This window comes from Periplaneta americana, chromosome 17 (genome assembly GCF_040183065.1).
Source record: "Periplaneta americana isolate PAMFEO1 chromosome 17, P.americana_PAMFEO1_priV1, whole genome shotgun sequence".
Taxonomy (NCBI): domain Eukaryota; kingdom Metazoa; phylum Arthropoda; class Insecta; order Blattodea; family Blattidae; genus Periplaneta; species Periplaneta americana.
The window spans coordinates 118,552,768-118,573,138 of record NC_091133.1 but is presented as its reverse complement, the minus strand read 5'-3'; the positions used below and the strand labels follow the sequence as shown (position 1 = coordinate 118,573,138).

General features: G+C 35.2%; 1 protein-coding gene across 4 annotated transcripts in view; it reads right to left on the bottom strand.

Moving 5' to 3' along the window:
- Positions 1-20,371, bottom strand: part of LOC138692613 (protein DOP1 homolog) — a 122,581-nt gene that overhangs the window by 88,390 nt on the left and 13,820 nt on the right. For all 4 annotated transcript variants that reach the window (XM_069815637.1, XM_069815635.1, XM_069815636.1 and 1 more), the window contains 8 exons: positions 16,536-16,655; positions 14,109-14,199; positions 13,826-14,012; positions 10,285-10,450; positions 6,668-6,857; positions 3,424-3,599; positions 641-785; positions 426-562 (listed from right to left, as the gene is read on the bottom strand). In XM_069815637.1, coding sequence (XP_069671738.1) covers positions 426-562; positions 641-785; positions 3,424-3,599; positions 6,668-6,857; positions 10,285-10,450; positions 13,826-14,012; positions 14,109-14,199; positions 16,536-16,591 — 1,148 coding nt within the window. In that variant the 5' untranslated portion in view covers positions 16,592-16,655. The remainder of the gene's footprint in view (positions 1-425; positions 563-640; positions 786-3,423; positions 3,600-6,667; positions 6,858-10,284; positions 10,451-13,825; positions 14,013-14,108; positions 14,200-16,535; positions 16,656-20,371) is intronic.

Below are 20,371 nucleotides of genomic sequence, written 5' to 3'. Positions count from 1 at the left end.
AATATTCTGGTCACGAGACATAATCATATACTTAGTCTTTTCGGGATTTACTTCCAACCCTATTGCTTTACTTGCTTCAAGTAGAATTTCCGTGTTTTCCCTAATCGTTTGTGCATTTTTCAGCTAACATATTCACGTCATCTGCATAGACAAGAACCTGATGTAACCCGCTCAATTCCAAACCCTGTCTGTTATCCTGAACTTTCCTAATGGCATATTCTAGAGCGAAGTTAAAAAGTAGAGGTGACAATGCATCTCCCTGCTTTAGCCCGCAGCACACATACACACACAGTGCATATATCTGGTTCTGAAGTGCATACGCATAAACACATTTTGCCATTTCTTAGTGCATATGAATCTGTCTCCTACTAACACAAAAGTATACTAATTAATTGCAATAAACTCAGTACTTGAGAGGTACTAACCTGAAAACCTCGAACAGTATATCGTCCAATATGATTGGTCCAATATCTGGCTTGTCCAATAGCGATACCAACAGTCTATAGGGACGCAAATCATGAGGGGTTTCTCCAACTCCTTGACTTAGAGTGATTTTGATTGCCTGTTGAAACACAAATTCCTTTGTAAGATCAGTGTTGGGTTTCAAACATTCACAACTTCCAAAAAGCTATGTATTCACCTGAATCAACATTTCTCTTGAGTACATGTCGAAATACAGATTGCTTCCAGAGGAATCAGTACTCTTACTTTTTTTCAACAGAGGGTGCTCTGAACTCAATAAGGAAATATTCACTTCAGAGCCCAGCAACCACGCAAACAGTCGCCTGAAAATATAAAATATAAAAAAAATGACAGATAATTTTCCTTGAAAAATTCAAGTAAATTTCAAATTAGTCATCTAGATACATACTCTGATATTTCTTTAAACAATTGTACGTACATATATAAAATAACATCTAAACTCAGTTGGCTTCAAAATCTTTAAGATAAGATAAAATTTCATTTTTTGTCCTACAGGCTTTGCAAGAAACATTTATATTAGTGCAGGAAGGAACAAATTTATTCAGACACCAGCTCAAAACTGTAGGAGCCAAAAGAATACAAGTAAGGTCTCTGATCAGGTCAAAAACCCTGACAGAACCAATCATTCACTGCACCTTTCTCATGAAATTTTTTTATTGTATTAATCACAGACAACTGTGCTGCAATTTTTGTGCTGCCACACATATTCATCCCAATTATTTGCCACTTCAACGCCTCAGACACACTTTTTTTTTTCCTACATTCACACTTTACAATAACACCACTCTTTCTGTATGAAACACTTCATAAAACGGTAGTCCCTCACTTCAACAGAGCTTAATCTGGAAAAAGGAACTCCATGCCATTGTATGGAGTGAGAAACAAACTTTCAATTGGCACAAGCCCAGTCACAATAGCTCAATCGGCTGTGAAAATATAACGACAAGCCTACTACTTAAAATGATGAGTATTTTCTTTGTTTTGGAAAATTATTAAAAAAAAAAAAAGTCAAACGATAGAAAAATTTTTTGCATTTTTTTCTGGTGCCAATATATTCTTACACTCCTCACATTGCTTGAAAAAATTCATTACCAAATTAAACATAGTGGTTAGCATTTAGAGATTAATCCGTCACCAGAAATGTACAATTTTTAAAAACAGCAATAATTTTATAAAAATTTACAATTCGAAAACTAAAAGTCGTATTTCCACGTTCTTTGCATAAATAGATGTCTCAAAGTCTAGATAATTTACAAAATATTCATGAGGAAGATAGTAATAACAATATAGGACCAGGAGATAATTATATGAAATTTGCTACTGGTCTTAAACTTTTGTTACATACTGTAGTTGAGCTAAATGCTTTTTAACCAAAATTATTGTAAAAGTGTTATGGTACGGGTGATTATGTAGTAAGCACTGGCCAGGTCGCCATCTTTCCACAATACAGGTCCTGGGCACATATTTTTCTGTTAGAGTGTAAAGGGACTCACAATATCCTAGTCATAAGAAAATTTTCAAAATTTTTTTTGAAGTATATGTATATATTTGTAAACACTGAAATACTGAAACAATTGTCTTTAGAGACAATTAATATTAGGTAACCTCCACAAAACTGCCTTCATTTATACACTGACGGATCCTTGATCTCCAGAGAACAAGGTGCCGGTGCAGGTGTTACGTGCTGTCTCTTCTCACTTTATAGATCACTTGGATATGGAACAACAAGTTTTGATGGTGAAATCATTGCAATAAGTGAAAGTCTCAGGAATCTTCTATGCCACATCAATAAATTTAGGAATGCAGTTATATTGTCAGACTCCAAAGCAGCTATTCTACCAATCGTCTCTAAACACACATCTTCATCTCAAACAGCAGAAATAACTAAAATGCTCTCTCAATTAATATCACTCAATAAAAGAATTGTATTCCAATGGATACCATCCCATTGTGGAATCCTGGGAAACGAGAATGCGGATGCTTTAGCAAAGAAGGGCAGCACTGCTACTTACAGACCTGTTACTAAATCTACGTATTACTCTGTGAAGAGATTTATTAAATCTACATACTTAGACTTCAACTAACAAAATTTGATAACTCAATCCCGAGGGAAAAAATGGAACTCTCTGCATCAAAATCCACAGTTAATTCCCGATTTACCACGAAAATCGTCTGTAGCTGCATTTAGATTGGCAACAGGCCATGATTGTTTGGCTAAACACCTGCATAGAATTGGAATATATCAGTCCCCTAACTGCCCATTATGTAACTCAAACCAAGAAATGGATTCGGAACACCTCAAAATCTGTGCTTCATTGGCTGGTCACGATAATATTTTTGAAAAATATTGGAGTGCAAGAGGTCAAATGACTTTATTGTCAAACGCCTGGCATTAGAAAACAACAACAACATATTTGGTAATGTAATCCTATGCACTTTGAACCTCTATTGAAGGAAGATTGCCTGGCCGATGCTTACTACATAATCACCATGTAATGTTATATTCGTTACTCCATGATACAGTTGATGTAAGTGACATGCATGTTTTACTGTTATAAATGTCAAATAGCCTAGCTTATTTTCGAAGAAAAGTGAACACTTCCCCCATATTTCCAAACAAAACCAGACATTTCCAAAATATTTTTGTCTAAGAAATGCACAGAAAATGATTAAAATCATTATTATTGACACCATTACAATGGACATAACCTGCATGATACATAAAATTGTCATTTACTTTGAGATAAAGTGAAGACTCGATAGGTACAGTTTTTTCTACTTGCTGAAGAAAATACTGTTTTGGAAATGACTGGTTTTGTTTGCAACCTACACAAATTTATAATAAGACATTTACATTAACATTATTTCTCATAATGTGTTTTTACGATTATGTCTTAGGATACTCCTAAAACAAGGAGTACAGTAAATGTCCAACTCTACCTGTTCAAGGACATATCTCGCCGAAGAATTGTTACAAGGGCAGCTGTCACAAGGCGCACCATGTCTGCCCGTACCAACTGGCTGTTGTGCATGGGGAAACCAACTAAGAGCAGATCTAGGGCACTCCTCTGCACCAAAACACTCGTATCCTGCACTGCAGCACACAGAGCATTTACCTGCGAAAAATAAAATTCATATCTCATCAAATAGTTTCACTTCTTTTTGCTGCTGTAACATATTTTTCTAACATTTCATTACCTTTCTTCCACCTTAAATATTCATAAATGTCAAGCCACCTCTCTCCACAAAAAAAATGCAAATACGAGGGTTAGTCATAAAGTTTTAATTATCACCTCGAAAAAATAAAGCTGCGACCATGAAACTTGGTGATAGTGTTAGTCCTTTTCTACATATTCACCCTTCAACGCGACACATTTTTCCCAACAATGGATGACTTGATGGAGGCCTTGGTTGTAGAAGTCTGCATTTTGGCTGTTCAGGAAACGTTCCACCTCAAAAATCACCTCGTCGTCATTCTGGAAATGCCTGCCACGCAGCCGCCTAATCACCATGGACGAGTGCTGGGTATATCACTATGACCCCGAGACAAAGGAGCAAAGCAAGCAGTGGAAACACGTGGATTCACCACCGCCGAAAAAGGCGAAGACCCAACCATCATCGGGCAAGGTGATGCTGAGTGTTTTTTGGGACATCCAAGGTGTGGTGCTGACAGATTATGCTCAGAAGGGGCAAACCATCACAGGAGCATACTACCGAAATCTCCTGACGAGGTTACAGGAGGCTATCAAGATGAAGCGTCGCGGGAAGCTGTCCAAGGGGGTCCTTTTGCTTCATGACAACGCCCCAGCTCATTCTGTACAGGACACAGTCACACATGCTGCTTCTTTAGGCTATCAAATTTTGCCTCACCCCCCCCCCCCCCCCGTATTCTCCTGATATGGCATGCAGTGACTTCTTCCTCTTTCCTCGGATGAAGAAACCATTGCGTGGCAGGCATTTCCAGAATGACGACGAGGTGATTTTTGAGGTGGGATGTTTCCTGAACAGCCAAAATGCAGACTTCTACAATCAAGGCCTCCATCAAGTCATCCATCGTTGGGAAAAATGTGTCGCGTTGAAGGGTGAATATGTAGAAAAGGACTAACACCATCACCAAGTTTCATGGTCGCAGCTTCATTTTTTCGAGGTGATAATTAAAACTTTATGACTACCCCTCGTATATGACGGGTACTTGACATTCATCATTCACCCAAGCATCTCCATCTATGGGCAATGCACTGAAGCTGTAGTTGTTTCAGCTGCCCTTTTAATATTGTCATTGACACACCATGAGAGGCACCATATGACGACGATGATTAATGGTGCAATGATAGAATGTCGGAAGGGGAAATGGAAGTACCCCCACTGAAACCTATCACCAAATAGTCTTTGTCCAAAACTAATTTCACATGAACCCACTGGAAATCGAATCTGAGTTATCAGCATGAAAAGCCAACACTCTAGCCATTCAACTAACAGTGTGGTGTTGGTGTAGTAGTTGTAGCAACAGAAACAGGAGTGTGGTGGTGAGGTGGGGGTTGGGTGGGGGTGGGAAATGAAGATATGAAGGGTTCAGAGCCATAGGGGGCCAAGCACCATTTATTAAAAACTGAGAAAGCAAGGGTTAAAGTTAAGTGAATACCATAGTTTAATGAAGATTGACGTATCATTAACAAAATTTGTCTAATGGTATTGAGAGATTCATTATCCATTTTACACAATCACTTGTATAACACTACGTAATATAACTTATATATATTTTTTTTAACTTCATTTCATTATTCTTCATTGTACTTTCATCTCATGTTTCTCCGAAATCAAATTATACTTAATTTTAAATTTATCATTGTTCTGTATTCTCTCCGCAAATCATATTGTGACAGCTGCGTTGGGATTCAAACGCATGTCCGACAGGGTGCGCGGAAAAAGAAACAGTCGCTTCGGTGTGGCGGACGTAAGGGGAATGTCTGCATGCCAAGGGGGCAAGGGGAGGTGCACTGCGGCGCGAGGCAAAGGGGGAACGCAAAGCTGGTGGTGCTTCACTGTGCGAGGTGAAGGGGGGGGGGGAAGAACCCTCCCGAATAGAATCGTCCAGGAAGAAGCAGCGAGAACCGAAGTCTGTAGAAGTAGAAATTTCGAGCATCATACTTTCCCGAAACTATGGTTTGGTTATAAAAGAAGAGACGCGAGTGAACTTGAGCAGTTGTTGTTGTTGTTGTTGTTGTTGTTGTAGTCGGTGAACAGCAAGCCAGTCAGTCTTGTGTAGCAGTGAAGCCAGCTTCGAGACCGAAGTTCGACTTGAGTGTGTCTGCAGCTGTGTGAGCGTCCGAAGTCCTGAGTTTGAGTGCAGTGGACCGCAGTTGGGGGACCTGAGTTCGAAGTTCAGTGGACTGTCTCTGAAGATCTGGGGTTCGAGTTACTGTGAACTCGAGTGACTGAGCTAGAAGAGCTAGCCAAGGCAAACGAACTGTGAACTGAGAACTGACAGTTCTGTGTTGTAAATAGTGCTTTGTGAACATTAGTTAAGATTAGCAGTACATTGTTGTTCTCAATAATCCAAGTAAATTGTCATTGTCGTCTATTGAGTGCAATAACGAATACTGTGTTACTGTGTGGAGTGGAAATCCCATTGTTGACGGAAGTGTTTACGTTCAATTATAGAAAGTGATTATTATTGATGTGAGAATAAAATTACATTATTGTTTGAGTTAAAAAGTTACAATATTGTGTTTTATTTTTAATTTAACCTCTGCTTTGTATTTGGATCCTTGTGATCAGCCGTAGATGTTGGCCAGATGTCCCAAATTGTGGAATTTCCCTAGTAATGTGTATACTTTATATTACTTGCTATATGTTTCCATTGAACTGTGGTAATAACTTCATTTTAACCCTTGTTTTCTACGATTTTAGTAAATGGTGCTTGGCCCACTACGGTTCTGAACCCTTCATATAGGGGCTTCAATCTGTGAACTTCAGATCAGTGTGAAGAATGGAAGTCATTTGATCAATAAGGTATGACTGTAAGTTACAACAAACAATATGACAAGTTTATGTGAGACACAAAAATATTTGGGAAGAGGCAGACAGCTGGATCGTCTACTTGACCATTTTTCATTTATTTTCATAAGTAAAAAATTTCATGTAATGTCTCTTATTAAAATAAAAGTATGACTGTGTAACTTACCATGATATCAATGTTGGTTCCCATAACATACAACTGGTCTTCCATAGAGTGTCTCTTATTGAAGTGGGACAGTACAAAAGAGATAGCTGGTAGGCGAATTCCACTGTTTGATGCTAAGCACTCCCACAGACAACCATAAAAGTGACTTTTCCCAACCTCATTGCACACTTTCTCCAGTAATGAATTCGTCCTAAAAACAAACAACAAAAGTGATGTAGTAAAATTAAGTAAACTTAAGACTTCATAAATATACATATTTTTAGTCATTTTTCATCCCAAAAATTATTTTCAGAACACTATCTACAACTTACAACTGGAGTCAAACTTGTTCATCTTGAAATAACTTGTATGAAATAGGGGAGAGTCGGGTAGTATCGGACATCGGGTAATATCGGACAGTGCATTTCTTTCATCTACCACCATATGGCAGTACCTGAACGACATGGTTACGTTTCTCTATGCAACATCACAGAAACTCAACCATGTCAATCAGGTACTATCATCGTGTGGTAGATGAAAGAAACTCACTGTCCGATATTACCCGATGTCCGATACTACCCAACTCTCCCCTATAACATTCTTTAGTTTTAAAAAGTTTTACATTAAAAAAAATCACAAAACTGCGATTGACACAAGTCAAATAATTTTCTTCTTGAATGTTCTATCTTACATGAGACAAAGTGATAAATTAAATATTAAATATTGTAAGACTATTTTTAAAAAAAATTGTGTTTAAACCTCCAATCGAAAGTTTTTGGAAAACCTGATTTTTATGACTCATAAAAAATCACGTAGCTCAGTCTTTTTAGGAACTAGAGCAAAAATGGCATACTTACTCTTAGCACTTAGGCCTGTAACACACCTGCAGAGTTTTCGCCAGCGAGAAATGTGTTGCGAGAAAATAAAAAAAATTGATAACATGGATTCAAATGGACGTCCACACACTGGAAGAGATTCTCGCTCGAGGCAAAAATGTCGTGCGAGTTTCTCGCTGGAATCAGTATCTCAGCGAATTTTCTTGACACATTTATCAAATATGTTGGACATTTATACTCTTTATGATGATTGAATGTAGAAAACGATATCGCAGGTGGCGATGAATTGTATTGTTTTTATTTGAAAATGAGGAAGATGGCTGAGAATTGCAGTCAGAAACTTATCGAACTTGTACGATGTCACCCATAGGCCTATTTATATGATACACAGGATGAAAACTATAAAAACACGAAACTGAAAGAAGAAATCTGGAGATAAATATCAGATTATCTGAAAATAAATAGGGCTATATTTTATTTTGATGAGATTTAATAGTATTGATTAAACATTTGAAATAATGTATCTATATGTTTTAACAGTTTATGTAGCCTAATCTTAATCAAATTATAGCAAAGAATTCTCTATCATATCATGAATGGCAAAAAAAACTGTGGTCCATTGAACCTGAAATAACGCCTAAACGTATAATCATTCAAATCGAGACCAGTGTCCAAAACCCGCCTTATTTTCGTAAGGTACAATGTGATTTTCAGATATTTCTGGCTTTAATTTTAGGCCTACTTTTTCTTTTCATGAACAAAATATGTTCATGTAACTCCATTTCCTCATCATCTGAATACTCAGATTCAACATAGCATTCATACGTAATTTGTAAAGTATGACAATATACTTACAGGTTATATATTTAAGTACGACAATATACGTAAATACATAACCTATAATATTTCCCCCAACGAGTCATTACTATAATCAGATAAATGCTTTCAGCATGAAAGCAGTGCATAGATGATCATAGACAGGTGTGATCTGTGATAGCGAGAACTTGCCAAGTGTGTGGAGGAAGGCTCTTCGCCTCTTTCTCGAAACACATTTCTCACTAGCGAAAACTCTTCAAGTGTGTTACGGGCCTTATGCACGGTTGCTGGTACACGTCAGTAGTTCATTAACATTGAGTTACATACATACTCTTTTAAATTTAGCTTCACCAATAATTTTCAAGAATTCTGGAAAATTACATTGTACATTTATCAGCACTTGTAACAAATAATCCAGGTAACTTCATGTTTATTATCTCTTATTCCCCATAGATGTCTCCACCAGTATTTTGTTAGTGAGTTTTAGTTTAATTACTTTTGTTTGCAGAAGTTTTTTGTAGTAACACTGCTGACAGGTGCAAGGTTCTTTAGCCAAAGAACTTTGTATTAGGTAATCATGCACACAGCTATCTCAATAGTAATATAATTAAGAAAGCAATGCTTGCTGGTATTTGGCGTGATCATCACAGAAAATAATACTACTGGAGAGAGGTTTAGACCTAAATATAACTTCTGCTACAGTACTACAAGTGATATCAGCAGTGTACTTTAGATTCCTCAATGTCAATGATTTCGTTTAAGGGCCGAATTCATAGTCAACACTTATCGTAAGGAAACACTTACGCAGTTGCTTATAATAATTTCCAATTCATAAATCCCACTGAAGTGAACACTTATTCAAATAAGGTAGCTTGTCAGTTTACTCAAGTGTTTCCTCATATGCATTGTAATCAGCTGATTCGGTATAGAATAGATGATAGATAGATTTATTGAGTTCTGTAATTAAAATGAAAATGAGTTTCGGCAAGCAAAAGATATATCAGAGATATGGAAAACCCTTTAGAGATGTATAATGATCAACAATTTAAGAGGAGATACCGTTTCGACAAGAACACTGTTGTGGATATCCTGGTGTCTCTCATTTCAATTCACAATACAACCATGAGGCTTACCGATTTCGCTATGCTGAAAGTACTGGTTGCTTTGAGATTTTATGATACAGCAGCATTTCAGGTAGATTTAAGTGGCTTTTTTTTTTTTTTTCGAAAAGTATTCACGTCCCAACAAAGTGTTATTTGCATTTTTGTTTGTATTCTACCCGAGGAATAAGCTGTTAAAATTTGCGTAATTATATCATTTCCACTTTATTTTGTATAATTTTTTTTTTTTTTTTTTTTTTTTTTTACTTTCGATGATATCTCCATATTTCATAACTAGTTATCTTAGATCACTTCTTTCTTTTCTGTAAAATGCTTTCTAGACATTTTGTATAATTTTTAGCTCTACAATATTTACTTCTGTATTTGTGTATGACAATAATGCCGATTTAACAATTTGAAGGCGCTGGAAAACAAATGAATGTAGGAAAGCACTCACGTCTAGCCATGTTGCCATATTTCTTTTGATGTCAAGGGAATGCTCAGGGCATATGAATGAGTAGCATCTCTGCAATACGATCTGAAATAAGTGCTAAGGAAATGCTCATTACTTAAGTGTTTCCTCATTTTATAAGTGACGACTATGAATTCGACCCTACATATTCAAATGAGGAAGAACAATTGTTTGTAAGCATCTGAAGTCTGACTAGTGTATATGTAGCTAGTCGGTGATATATGCAATGGAGGGGGAAAGGAACTGGCCACCCTACTACATTATCTCCTGGTCTAGTTGCCTCATGAGTGGTGCCTTCTTGGTATCACTTGTGAGGTTCAGACCTGTCTTCGGACAGTTGGCTAAACAGCAATAAAATATGTTCACAACAAAACAGAAACATATTGCTTCCTACATTGTAAAAACTATAAGTACCTGTCAAAATGATCGGAACCCTCTTCTAGACCTGGCAGGACTCCACTGAGGAAGCCACTCAATCCCGGCCGCAGTCTTTCACCAAGTGGAACAAAGTGAGTCTCATACACGGTCAGCAGAGACGGTCGTACATTCATTGCTGCATGTCCCAGCAGTGGAAACAGCCCTTCAAGAAACAATAATATAACTAAATGCATACAGAAATAAATGTACAAAATACTGTCTGTTTTCAGTAGCAACAAAATTTGTTTTGAATTGTCCTATTACTGCAAATACGTCTAAGTTATCACATAAGGGATTGTTATAATGTGAAAATATGTTGTTGTTTTCTAATGCCAGGTGTTTGACAAAAAAGTCATTTGACCTCTTGCACTCCAATATTTTTCAAAGATATTATCATGGCCAGCCACTGAAGCACAGATTTTGAGGTGTTCCGAATCCATTTCTTGGTTTGAGTTGCACAATGGACAGTTTGGGGACTGATATATTCCAATTCTATGCAGGTGTTTGGCCAAACAATCATGGCCTGTTGCCAATCTAAATGCAGCTACAGACGATTTTCGTGGTAAATCGGGAATTAACTGTGGATTTTGATGCAGAGAGTTCCATTTTTTTCCCCATGGGATTGTGTTATTGTTTGTTGAAGTCTAAGTATGTAGATTTAATAAATCTTTTCACAGAGTAATACATAGATTTAGTAACAGGTCTGTAAGTAGCAGTGCTGCCCTTCTTTGCTAAAGCATCCGCATTCTCATTTCCCAGGATTCCACAATGGGATGGTATCCATTAGAATGCAATTCTTTTATTGAGTGATATTATTTGAGAGAGCATTTTAGTTATTTCTGCTGTTTGAGATGAAGGTGTGTGTTTAGAGACGATTGATAGAATAGCTGCTTTGGAGTCTGACAATATAACTGCATTTTTAAATTTACTGATGTGGCATAGAAGATTCCTGAGACTTTCACTTATTGCAATGATTTCTCCATCAAAACTTGTTGTTCCATACCCAAGAGATCTATAAAGTGAGAAGAGACAGCACGTAACACCTGCACCAGCACCTTGTTCTCTGGAGATCAAGGATCCGTCAGTGTATAAATGAAGCCAGTTTTGTGGAGGGTATCTAATATTAATTGTCTCTAAAGACAATTGTTTTAGTATTTCAGTGTTTACTTCTGATTTCAGTATTTCTTCTGTTAAATTTAGATTATACTCTATATTTAATTTAATAGAGTTAAAGGGTTTGGTTTAATTTGTAGGTTTTCTTTTATATTCGGGATATTGATTTTCTGTTTTAATTCTTGAACAATGGATATGAAACTTTTTTGAGTTTTCAATCTACAGAGAAGACTGTATGAATGCCAATTGTTTCCTGGTAATCTAATAAGTTTTTCATATTGAATCAGTTCTTTTTCTTCTATTGTCATTTTGATGCTGTTAATATTAATGAGGAATCTATATCAGTAATGTTTTTGGTAGCTTTTGCCAGTAGTAGTGAATGGGAATGACTCTCTGCATTAAGAGTTTCGAAATCTTGCAAGTTGGCCAATCAATTTGAATACAGTAAAATGTTGTTATAACGAATGTCTGTATAACGAAATATTTAGTATTACAAAATTATTTTCTATCATCTGCCTTTTTCCGTAAAATAATTTCATATATTTCAATTTAACGAATTTCGTTTTTAAGGAAAATCAGTGTAACGAAATAAAAATTTTGCTCCGATACTGAAAAAATCTTTATTTTTTTTTTAACAAAAAATAATAAATATAGGCTGCATTTCGTAGCAAGTAGAGACGTTTTTCAATATTATAATTACGTTGCAATTGCATAGTGACCACGTTGTCATTTAATATATAGCTAATGTAGCATGTACAGATGTTTCTGAATGTTGTATTAGTTTTTTCACGCCTTATAAAGTCATTTATAAATCTTCAATTTTGTTCTTTTCCTATGCCTTTCTTCAAATTTTTTCTGTTCAAATGCATTGTAAGTTTAGCTTTTTATTTCATTTAAAGATATTTTCCAGGCTGACATGCAAAATGTGAGGAATTTACAGAGTAAGTAGAGGTAAATGAACAAGCATGCTTCTTCCATATAAGAAAAATAACGTATTTCGATATAATGAAATTTTACTAGAACAAAATAATTTCAGTGGTTCCTAGAATTTCGTTATACTGGTATTTTAATGTAAGGATATACAAACATGTAATTTCATCCTTGATTGATGATAATGTAATGTTTCCAAACATATTTACAACAACAGAAAACTCTATACTAATAATAAATCTGTAGCCGAAATTTTTCTGGTAATTTTCGATTTTCAAAAAATAATTGGTCCTAACATATATAATTAACCACCCTGAAACCGAAAATCGCTTTTTTGAAATTTTTGTTTGTATGTATGTATGTCTGTCTGTCTGTCTGTATGTTTGTTACCTTTTCACGCGATAATGGATGAACGGATTTCGATGAAAATTGGAATATAAATTATGTTCGTTATAACTTAGATTTTAGGCTATATGGCATTCAAAATACATTATTTAAAAGGGGGGTTGTAAGGAGGCCTGAATTAAATAAATCGAAATATCTCGCTTATTATTGATTTTTGTGAAAAATGTTACATAACAAAAGTTTCTTTACAAATAATTTGCGATAAGTTTTATTCCTTGCAAAATTTTGATAGGACTGATATTTAATGAGATAAATGAGTTTTAAAATTAAAATAACTGCCATCTAAGGCCGTATAATGAAATAAAAGACAAATGACTTCGTCTATAAGGGGCCTTGGACAGCAACAATCGAAAGCTATGAAAGATAGCCTACAGAGAATGTTTCTGTGTTTGTATGAAGTAATATCGGAAGCTAAATTAACCGATTTGTATAATTAATTATTATTTCACCATTGGAAAGTGTAGTTTCTCTAGATGGACATAATGCTATAATGTTATTACAGTAACTTCTGATATAATGTAATGTAATGTAATGTAATGTAATGTAATATAATATAATATAATATAATATAATATAATATAATATAATATAATATATGTAATGAAATATTATATAATATAATTTAAGTTATTTGAAGGGTTCAGAACCATAGTGGGCCAAATGCCATTTACTGAATACGTAGAAAACAAGGGTTAAAACTAAGTTATTACCATAATTCAATGGAAACCTATAACAAGTAAAATAAAGTATACACATTAAATCTAAATGATGTTAATGTTCATTAAACTATGGTTGCATGTAATAAAAATTAGAAACGTGTTAAAGGAATTGTCATTGCACCAATGAGTGGTCTCTGGACCAAAATGATCGCATTTTAATTATTTGGATGCAATTTAAATTAAGTAACATATTAAATGATTTATCCTTCTATCAAACACAAACGTTCCCTGGATCAAATGTCCTATTTTAATTATGTAATTACTTTATATTTATTTCTAACAGGTGCAGCGGAGCGCACAGTATGGCTAGTAACAAATAAAACCTCTCCTGAATAATGAACATTACATAATATCACTCACTGCACACATACCTGCACTGTAGATAAACAACTCATGGCTAAGCCGGTTCGTTCCCATGCATTTGAAAATGATGTCATATGTTTCCAAAGCCTTCAAATGGACTCCAGATGGCAAAGCAGGATGCATACATTGGGCAAGTCGCTTGCTGATCTTGATGCGACGTGGGATAACAGGAAATTTCATATGACTCAACAATACCTAAGCAAGACACATACATATTAGTAACATTGCAGCACAGCAGTGTTTAGTATTGGAGGTTACAACATAACACTGAACTGGACCCAATTTACTTACCTTATTAAGCTTTCCTAGTGCTGATATCAGGTCTGCCCATTCACTGGTGTAGTCGAAATTTTTTAAGGCTTTATCCACTGCTGAGACATAGCTGTCAAGATAAGAGTAAAAATATAATACATGGTATGGGTTATTCCATATGAAATCAATCAGTAAAAAACCTCGCATTTTTTATAATCTAATTTTTTCCCTATTTATACAAGGTACTGAGGAGAGTGCATTTTCAAAAATATACTATCGAAAGTCAAACGGTTTTCGTATTGTTGAGCGACACATTTAGCGCATTTTATAAAAACAAGCCTCTTTCAGCGCTCAGAACTCTGGAATCATTTACTGCAAAACACTGAATGGGAGCTCATTTTGAAGCTGACATTTGGTATGTTATGTTAAGAAGTAATCCTTATTTTTATTGTACACAGAGAGACAGATAATTTGGTTTTACTTACTTTTAGGCTTTTTGCCAATTTGTAAAAATGTAAAAAAATGTTGAGAAAAAAACCTTGCATTATTAAGAGGGATGCGGCATTGTTTGCTTAGCGGTATGGCAATAAGTTTCGAGGGTATTAAATAGATTATTTTCACACGCCTGGACTTGAATGGCGCAGTACCGCACGCACTGGCCGAGAGCTGAAGATAAGCGAGCGTTGGGCGTCATTTTACTCCTGTGTTTATGAAAACTTGTGATAAAGCTAGCCCAGCCATGCACTGCTAGGCGACACATCACGTGTTTACGTCTCCTGGCCTTGCTTGCTTCGGTTAGCTCCCGCCTCACAGTCAGCTGGTTAGTTCAGGCGCGTACTATTTATTTTCTTTATTTGATATTTTCAATACTTTCTTATCAATGTGCCATCAGTAAAAAATATGTGTTTATTTGTACTTTCAATGCGGAATGTAACTATACATTTCTCCATTTTCTATAAAAAGTAAGAAAATCTGTTTATATGTCAATATAAACTTTAATTTCTCAGCATCAAAATAAACCATGATTTTGATTATTGGGTGAAAGGGTTTCAGAGCTACAACAGTTTAAAGTTGCTAATTTTATGAAAATACGATAAATTTAAATATTTTTAATTTAAACACTATGAAGTTCTGATGCCTCAAACTTTGCACAAAGCATTGTATCACAGTTCTCTACGTACAAAAAAAAAGTTTCATTGTATTTAGAAATTGTAAGGTCAATTTTCTCTATATTTCGGTCGATTTGAGATGGAATAGATCGTATACAAATATATGTGTGAGTGAGAGTGTAAGAGTGAGTGAGTGAGTGAGTGAGTGTGTGTGTGTGTGTGTGTGTGTGTGTGTGTGTGTGTGTGTGTGTGTGTGTGTGCGCGCGCGTGCGCTATGCTTATCAGCCTTTTTCCTCGAAAACTATATGATACTGGTTGATCATAAAAATATTTTGATAACCAAAACCTATGTAAAGAATCGATTGGTGGAGTACCATTTCCCGTAACAAACCGGAAGTAGGGTTACCATTATGTCGAACATGGAGTAAGGTCACAAACGGAAAAACACTAGAGGAGAGAGATTTGATTCGATGTTGTGGATTGAACTTCGGCATAGCTCAATGGTTAGAGCGCTTGGTGCATAGAACCAAGGACCTGGGTTCGATCCCTGGTGCCAGAGCGAATTTTTCTATTCTAACAACAATTGTTAACGCTACTTGACTTAGAATACACAGTCATCACACTGATTGTTAGAGAGGTGAAACGTAACTACCAGTTAAATTCGTTGGAACTAGTGGTGGTGTCGTTTTATTTTATTTTATGCAAAATGGCTCCAAAGAAGTCATGATAATAAAAACAGTACAAATATGTTAGTTTTATTGCTTGCAGTCATTGTAATATAAATCTTTTGTCTCGTTACGAGCTTTACATTTCTGTAAATGACCACAACAATCTGTATGCTCTCTGTTCTTGTAATGTATGCTTTGATGAGTGTGCCAGCTGTTAATTTCAATGTCAAAACCGGTAAACAAACATGAAGTACTGAACATGTAAACAGACGTTTACTGCATTTTATAGTTTTTATTGGACTCTTTTCTGTTGATATCCAGTAAGAAATATAAAGAAATTTATCATTTCTCATTCCATTAAATAATTAATGTCATAGTTTTAAGCGATGGCATTTATTGTAACACACAGTTTTGTTTAAAGTTAAAATCCAAAAGTAATAACGTTTATATGCATATTAAGACGTGTTCATTGTTATAAAGGTGGGATTCATATCTCCTGTAGTTATTTTACATTTCCTGAGGGTTAAAAGAAAATACTTAATGTGTTGTTGTCTTACTTGTAAGCTTATTCTCCCTATGAGTTCATTTCATTTCTAAATTTCACATTCTGGAAATCCCCTTGCTATATTTTACACTACACATATCACGTAACACGTAGAAGAGAAAGTTGCTGTTAGAATAAAACTTACACTCTGTACTTTGAATCCTTCATGAGGTCGTATTCTTCCAAAGCAACTGAACTCATGGTGAAATATGCGAATGGAACTTCAGCACAAGAGTGATAGTCGTCTGCCTATTCTACACTACATCTGGAACAAAAACAAGACAAACAAAGTTCAGCACTTGTGTCAATATTATGCACCTGGAAATGGAATATACCAACATATGTAGACAAGTGACACAAGGAAACAAATACCAAAGAAAAGATCTACGAGGGAGAGTCAAAAAGTAACCTTAATAATTGTTTTATGAATTGAATCTAATATATAAAAGTGAATGTGGGTATGTATGTATGTATGTTCCCTATACAAATCTACACGCTTTGACCAATATGTACCAAAGTTTGCACATTTAACCTTCATAACCAGGAGAAGAACATAGGCTATATTGAAATTGTTAAAATGGACGTTAAATTAATTAAACAGTAAAAAATAAAAATAAATACGATCAAACAAACATGTATAATACTAAAATGCAATCTTCTATAGTCAATTGTTCTTTATTATTGTCTGTTGTATTCAACATAGACTTTCATGAGGCCATGGAAAAAGCAAAACGATATAAAATAACATTGTAATAACATCATGAAGGCTAAAATGTAGACAATTCATGCAGTAAGTATCCTTATGCAGTCCAGAACCGTATTGTGTATTTCTCGAGACAGTTGTAGATAGTGAGCAGACTGTGTTTTATCAGATTGAATTCTTAAATTCTTTGAAATCACAAGAATTGCCAACAGATAATTTAATACTTAATATTGAATCACCAATAGTACTATTGCGAAATATTGATCCACAAGAATTATGCAATGGAATAGGAATTGGTGTGAAAAAACTCATGACAAACGTAATCTTATAATTATTTTTTCTCTGCCTCTATACAATGTCACATTTTTGGCGGGGAGGAAAGGAGACGGAAGAAAAATTAATGGTGTTTAATACGCTGACAGCCACGACTAAGATAAAGCACTTGAAATTTAGCGGTATCTGACCGGCATAGATAAATAAACAAAACAAATAAATATATAAATTTAAAACAAAGTTGAACGTCTTGCACATGATGAAATATTTTCTTTTCGGTGCCTGATCTACAATTGTTTTAATGAATTAAATACTATTATAGTCACAATCATGCCATGGTATGAAAGAAAAATTTTTTTTCACAACCTCGAGCGGGAATCGAACCTGCGACTTCCTGGTCTCTGATCAGGCGCTCTACCACTGAGCTATCGAGTTCGTCTCACGCCAAAGGCTCGGAATTATCCTTTCATACTGGCGACTCTGTTATAGAGTACTGTCCATAGCGTCTGATCTAGTCAGCACTGCTTACGGCTGGAAAGAAACTTTACAAATGTAATCTTCATCTTACGATGTTTGGGTGACGTATATACGTCCGTTGATGTGACATATTAATGAATTAAATATTATTATAGTCACAATCATGTTTTAAATTTAGTTAAACCTGGCAGGCATTTGGCTAAGGAGTATTAATTCATGTAAGTGAAGTTAAGTAAAGATTCATCTTTATGTGCGAGGAAAGCTTAGTAAAACAATTCGTTTTGGTTGTCTATAGTTGGGTTTCCGAAATTTCCGAAAATTTAACAACCAGTTCATTTGAAAACAGAAGCAGAAAGGAAAACCCGGGCAATCCCGGGTACTTTCAGCTAGTATCTTATATATAAAAGTCAATGTGGCTATGTATGTATGTATGTATGTATGTATGTATATATGTATGTACTCTATACAAATCTACATGCTTTGACCAATATTTGTCAAAGTTTCCACATCTAACCTTCATAACCAGGAGAAGAACATAGGCTACATTAAAATCGGACAAATGGACGTTAAATTAATTAAAAAGATAAAAAAAAAATAAAAATAAATACGATGAAACATTGATGTATAATATTAAAATGCAATCTTATACAGTCAATTGTTCTTTATTATTGTCTGTTGTATTCAACATCGACTTCCACGAGGCCATGGAAAAATAACACGACATGAAATAAGATTGTTGATACATCATGAAGGCCAAAATCTAGACAATCTAGGTTGTGTGACTGTAGCCTGTCAGAGTGAGAAAGAAACACTTGCTCACATTCTGGGAGCCTGTCCTCATGGAGAACTACTGAGAAATAGTTGTCACCACAAGATTCGATCCCTCCTAGCATCGGCCCTACGAGGAAAAAACTACCAAGTAAAAGAGGAGGTCCATGGTTTGTCCACAAATGGATCTTCAAGACGCATTGACATCATCACTATCCCGACAAGATCAACAAGCGGATTCATAATTGATCCAACTGTAAGAATGGAAATGTACGAAAATCAACCTGCTGAGGTACATCAGGAAAAATGCGACATACACGACCCCACTATACCATATTATAAGGAAAAATATCATCTAACGTCGATCAAAGTTATTGGATTACTGATTGGGGCTAGAGGGACCATCACAAAAAGATTCGCGCATTTTTGCAAGCAGTTTGGTCTAGGACAAACTCTTGTCACTGAAGTATCTATGTCTGCAGTGAAGGGATCTATAAAAATCCTAAGAAACCATCTCTACAGTTATATAGATTGATCTCTTTGCTATGGCGATCTGCTCACTTAAGTTGGGTCTTGCAACTAGTGCTAAATAGACGACTGTGATCACTCAATAGCTAATAGATACTAGGAAATGTTATTCTTCTGGAATTAATGATGTTTTGTTTAGTCTTTTCCAATTATTTCTAATTGTGCTATTTCTTATTATTTTTCTTCTCCATTGTTTTCTTTTTTTTTTTTCCATTATAACAACAATTTTATGGTAAGCTTTGTCTTCTAGGCAGCCTTCACTTGGAGGAAGCTGAATAAAATTTATTCGAAATAATTTCGTTTGGTTTTACTTTGTTTATAATTTGATTTTCTATTATTTTATTCATATTTCTGGCGGTGTGGAAGAAGGCCTAATGGCCTTAACTACGTCAGAATATAAATAAATAAATAAACAAACAAACATATTAAAAACAGTTGAACGTAAGGCACATGACGAAATGTTTTCTTTTCGATGCCTGATCGACAGGTGATTAAATTGAGTTAACCCTGGCAGGCATTTGGCTAAGAAGTTCATTAATTCATGTACGTAAATGCTATAGAAAGATTCATCTTTTAGGGATGAGGAAAGCTTACTAAAGACAATTCGTTTTGGTTGTCTGTAGTTGGATTTCCGAGATTTCCAAAAAGCCTAACAACCAGTTTAATTAAAAATAGAAGCAGAAAGGAAAACACAGGCAACGACGGGTGATTTCAGCTAGTATACAATAATACAACAAACACTTCATCACTTTTCAACATAGTATAACAGGAACACTTGCATTGAACGTAGTGGGATTATGTTGAAAAGTGATGAAATGTTTGTAGTCTTAAATAAATAAAAAATAAATAGAAAAAATTAGTGCCTAACTGAGTGATTTTGAACAGCAGCTGTACTTCCTAAAGCTAATCATAAAGCTATTAAAAACAGTAAACACAGGGATGCAATACATTTTTATTAAAAAAAATTGAAGAAAAATCTACACACATGACTAATAGAAACAAGATTCAAGTGAAAAGCACTCAATAACAATAGTAAAACACTAATACTACTAATACTGGATATGACAACGAAAATTGTGACAGATGTGACAAAGGCATAAAATATAACAATTTTGCAAAATTTGAGTTTAATTTAAAAATAGCCTATGATGTTCTCAAGTGTATATTGATGGCGCCTTCAACTTGACCTCGGCTGCCTTCCATTAATTCAAATGCAATCTTTAGTCCCTTAT